General features: G+C 33.3%; 1 protein-coding gene across 1 annotated transcript in view; it reads right to left on the reverse strand.

Moving 5' to 3' along the window:
- The window catches only part of Smp_132280 (putative complement component C8 beta), a gene marked incomplete at both ends in the record, with an annotated part of 12,086 nt that overhangs the window by 1,411 nt on the left and 5,553 nt on the right, over positions 1 to 5,122 (reverse strand). Inside the window, 3 exons of the mRNA XM_018798939.1 lie at positions 1,337 to 1,790; positions 2,538 to 2,761; positions 3,798 to 3,920. Coding sequence (XP_018650778.1) covers positions 1,337 to 1,790; positions 2,538 to 2,761; positions 3,798 to 3,920 — 801 coding nt within the window. The remainder of the gene's footprint in view (positions 1 to 1,336; positions 1,791 to 2,537; positions 2,762 to 3,797; positions 3,921 to 5,122) is intronic.

Consider the following 5,122-nt stretch of genomic DNA (forward strand, 5'->3'; position numbering starts at 1 on the left):
TGGGGAATGACAATCACAGGATTCTTGAAATTTGGATTTTTCACAGATACAGAATTCCTCTTTACTTTTAATGAACGAATACAATATAAATACAAGGCAGGCCATACACATAGATATACGATGTACTATCTACTTGATTATAATAAGATGATCAAAAATCAAATTAAATGTAACGGACATGTCCGTTCAGTATTTTAGTTGCATATTGTTAATCTTTTCTTATTTCACCGTTATCGAAGAAACAAAAGTCACAGAAATCATGCTGTTAACAATAATAAAGGAAAGATGTTCAAAATTAAAAGTCATATGGCATTCTTTCTTTTTCCTTCTCAAAACTACTAAGAAATATAAAATCGAAAGGTTTTGTACAAGTATATGCGTACCTATATTCTCAAGTTTCAGATCCTATAAGGACTACTATCTATCTCTGCTAACCATGCTTGTGAATTAAGGTATATCGAGGCAATACGCACAGTATGCACATATGCCAATTAGAGACTGACCAGTTGCAGTCCTAACAAAATCGATGGGAAGATTCAAACAAACAATACTAAGTTGAATTTAAATCTATTCACCGTTATAGGAAAATGATAGTTTCTTATAGGTATTAGTGTTTTTAGGTTAACTTGGAACTATCCAAACCTAGGGGTCTAAAATGTTCGGAAAGTCACGTTGAACAAAAAGATGTGTTTTCATTTGTGTATTCAAAGCCGTCTTGAACTAAGCTGGTTACTTCTGACAGACATTTAAAATAGATATGTAAGAAGAAATCTAATGATCCGATTTTATTCACTTGATCCCCTTCAGTTATTCCGAGTTCAACCACAAACGTCATACTGTTTAAACGTTTGCTTATCTCAGTCAGTTTTTCCTCACTGAATAAAATATTTTCAAAATTTAATAAGATTTATGGAATTAATTTTACTGGATTATATAACTGTTGTTTGAGTCTATATCATGCAAATGCAAGAAATACAGAGGACAAACGGATTTTATGCTTTCATTGATATAGAGCTGAAAAACTGTAGATTTACAAAATAATTTACCTCATTCGATGTTTACCTTCAAAAAGCTTATAGACACAACGTTTTGGGCAAAATGGACAATTCGCTATGTAGGCATCGGTGTGATTAAGAAGTTATTATATGGTGACCTTAGAAACATTCTTGTTGCATGAGAATCGAGTTTTTAATCTATAGCAAAATCACATTCGATTATATCGCTTCAGTTATTTCAGTCAACAGATTTCATAGTTAGTCTGCTAAGAAATGTTTGTCAAGTAAATATAACATTAATACGAATTGATATCTTTTTATAGATTTTATAACAAACTCACCGGCTCCAATAATAACTACTGCCTCACAAGATTTTGAAAAATATAAATTACTCATTTCATCAGCAGATGCAATACTAATTTCATATGGTTGACCAATTTTTAGACCAAATATTTCTACAACATAATTTTCTCCCCATGGATCTAATTTGTTTAATTTAACTTCTTCAACATAAAGTTCAGATTTTCGATAATGAACAGAATTTATAAGATCTAAAACATGTACTTCAAAATGAGATGGTATACGACCATATGGTGTTCGACGCCATTTAACTTGTGCAGATGGACTACGATGTATAGCTTGAAAGAAACATGTGCTTGGTGGTTCAACTTTCACGTCAGATGTATGACAGGCTTCATTTATCCAACAGTGAATTTTACGTGTTTCTGTAATTGTTGTTGTTGCTATCGCTATTGATGCTGGTGGTAACTTTTGTTCCTTTTGAGGATTTTCATGCTGAAAACATTTATTACGAGTTAACATGTATTCGATTAATTCCACAAATGAAATATTTCATTTAAATAATAAGTGTTTTTTGATAACCTTTGTCGCTGTAATAGTCAGACAATATTTTAATCAAATTTCTAAAGTCTGTTGTTTAAGATTAAGTTTTGTTTACTTTCAAACATAAATTTAATATTCTCTGTAATTAGTGTTAAGATAAGCGGCATAAATCTCATGGTTTCAACATTACCCATGTAATCCTGCAGAAAACCTATACTCTTTTCTGAATTAATATTGATTCCATGTAGAAGTTTGCATGAAACAGCCGTTGATGTTGTCGGAGGCGATGATGAAAGCTGTAGAGCTAAATCACCCGGTTTAGAGAACTAAATGCAACCAAAGTGATCAACCGGAGCTTCAAATCATCCCTATCATTACAAAAATATTTGATTCGTTGCATCTTCTTCGGAATAATTTATCAGCATTTTTATCTACAAAATGACATTTGATGGTTATTCTAAATAACGTTACTGTAAATCATGGCAGTAAGCGACCAATTACTTCTAAACAATTCAATAGTTTCCAGAATACATTTGCATTCAATGTAATTTAATGACACTGAATGTTGATAATAAGCACTACCCAGTACAATAATTGAGTTGGCCTCTCTTTCAAATTGACAATGTGATAAAATGTAAAAAATATAATATTTCAGGTTTAACGAAACTAATCGAACATTTCTAAAAGAACAGTATTCACCTCTTTGATGGAATTAGATTCACTAAGTAACTTCCGGATCTGAAGTTGTAATCCTGGTTCACATCTCCTACCAGCTGGTGCTCGAGTTAAATTGAGCATTAATTCCCAAGGATATTCTTCCAGTAGTTCATCAATTGTAGGAATAATTGCTGAGCACTCTTGCAATGTTGTCCATGGTCCCCAAATTTCGCTGCGTTCTGAAAGTCTTTCTGTGGTCCAATTATCTATGTTCATGGAAAAGATGGCAGAGCAAATTATTGACGGTATTTTTTTTGTCAGATGATATGAATATATGGTTGCCTATAGCGTCTGCTTATATCGAAGGGTCTGTTGCATTGGTTCAGTCTATGAGTAATAATTAAGATTTGAAGTCACTTTACAAGGCGCTGATTAGAAATAAAGTCACTACAGTTTACTTGTTAGACCTAAGCACTATATACAAATCTTATTAATAAAAATGGTTTCTTTTTAACACAAAGCCTCGAAAATGAACGACTTCAAACACAAACGATAACTGGTCAGCAAAATGACCCAACTAACATGAAAGTATGATACACTTTTTGATACAAAACAAATATGACCAAATACCATTTGAAATACCAATGACTGTAAGGTATGGTTGTTGTTGGTCACCCATCAGCTTATGAAATCGAGATCCATTAAAAGGCTGACTACTTACTTACTTACGCCTGTTACCCTTCTTTCCCATTCTTGATTTGTCTGATGGCCATCCTGATGTCTTCGATCTTTGGTAGAGTGATATCTATAGGAAGGTCTATGTGCTGCTTCGATATTCGGTGGATTCAGTGGGCTGGTCTATCCAGCAGTTCCTCAAAGTATTCCACTCACTCTGTTCTTAAATCTCGGTGATTGTCCTTCCTTCTTTTTCCCTGACTGGTCTCTTTGGTTTACAATATCTCCCTGCAAACTATCTGTTCACCATATTAAGACCTATATCTAGCGTTTACTAGTGAGTGTGATCTCAATGCCATGTTTTCGAAAGCAACCGCAAAATTAGGTGGCTCATTTCAGTGTTCTTGTAGACTAGGTCCAATTACTTTACTCTTAGACATACTGCCCACAGTATCCAAACGTAGACTGGTGAGTGAAACAAATACCACATAGGTTACTATTTAACGATCAATCAGTGTATATTAAGAATTATGTATTAGAGACATGTTTTCCATATCAGTAGGTGCGTGTAAGACGGATAATAGTCAAGATTGACGTCAACTATAAATATAATACTACTTATTTTACCTTCCATGTTGATTTTATTTTCGGTAGTATCCGTAAAATCACATCCATTTTCTCCACATTTAGAAGAAAAGTTTTTCAAACTTGATTTTGACAATGCATGGAAGGAATGATTTCTGGATGAAGCTGTAATTAAAAGAAAATAAGGTGTTTGTTTTGTTTTAATAAATTCTGAAACTGGAACTATTGACAATATTCACACCGAAAAGTAGATTATAATAATTCGTTTTAAAATTTTGTAGGTTCTGTGGATGTTTATGGTAACAATAAGTGTGATTTTTAGAGTTCTCAACAGGTTTTGATTGTTTATTTATTTATGGCACAATTCCTATGAAGTAAGATTTTGATGAATATCAAATTTCATTTTGTTGAAGACAAATCCATAGACCTTCGCTTTATTTTGTAGGAATTAGGTAACATTGGCAATGACATATCCCACAACGTACTTTTAGATGCAGAGTTATCAAACTGGTCTAAATAAGTTTAGAGGACTAAAAAATTTTCAATTTTCAATGGAAATGTTTTGTAATTTAGAATTTACTACGATCACGGTCGAAATTAACTGAAGTACGAATTCCAGACTCCAAAGCAGCTCATACCAACTGTCTACTCCTTAACCTGATAAAAATCTTATGCTCACTAATGATTACCTTTCATAAGGATTTCCGACGTTATGTTAAGAATCTGTGAGCTCTGGAGGTTGAATGTGCTGAAGCATGAAGCAGATACCAGTTGCAATATTTAAGGACTGTCGAATGTTAATAAGAACTAGACGATATCTGGAGTGTGGAACATTGAATTCTGATTTTGAAAGTTTTGTGATTATTGAGAGGGCAGGATGTTTCGAGTTTGATTCTCACGAACTGGGGATTAAAACTTCAAACTAAAGAAATTCCACAAAGCTTCTATCTTAATACTAACAAACATATTGCGAAATGCTTCAGTCCGATCAGAGTATAAGACTTTATTTACATCCACTCGGAATCACATCTATAGACTAGGTTATGTCGAGCTACACAAAAGCAGTTAGTGATCTCATAGAGTTGAAAAATTGCATTTGTAATAGCATACTATATTTAATAACCACCGAATCGGTATTAAAAATATCTAAACGTTTTTCAAACTGTACAGAAAAGCGAGTAGCTAAAGCGTTTTGCATAAGGCCCCTGATTCCTCAATAGAAAAGAAGGCTTGGTTGTTCATCCAACTGGGACTATCTGTCCAAACAACTAAATCTAAACCTGTTCGTTCCCCATAAAATGTATACATACGCACACTCAAGTTTTCGCTCTACCACTTCGTATTACAAATTACACATTTCTGGTACC

The sequence above is a fragment of the Schistosoma mansoni genome, chromosome 3 (genome assembly GCF_000237925.1).
Source record: "Schistosoma mansoni strain Puerto Rico chromosome 3, complete genome".
NCBI lineage: Eukaryota > Metazoa > Platyhelminthes > Trematoda > Strigeidida > Schistosomatidae > Schistosoma > Schistosoma mansoni.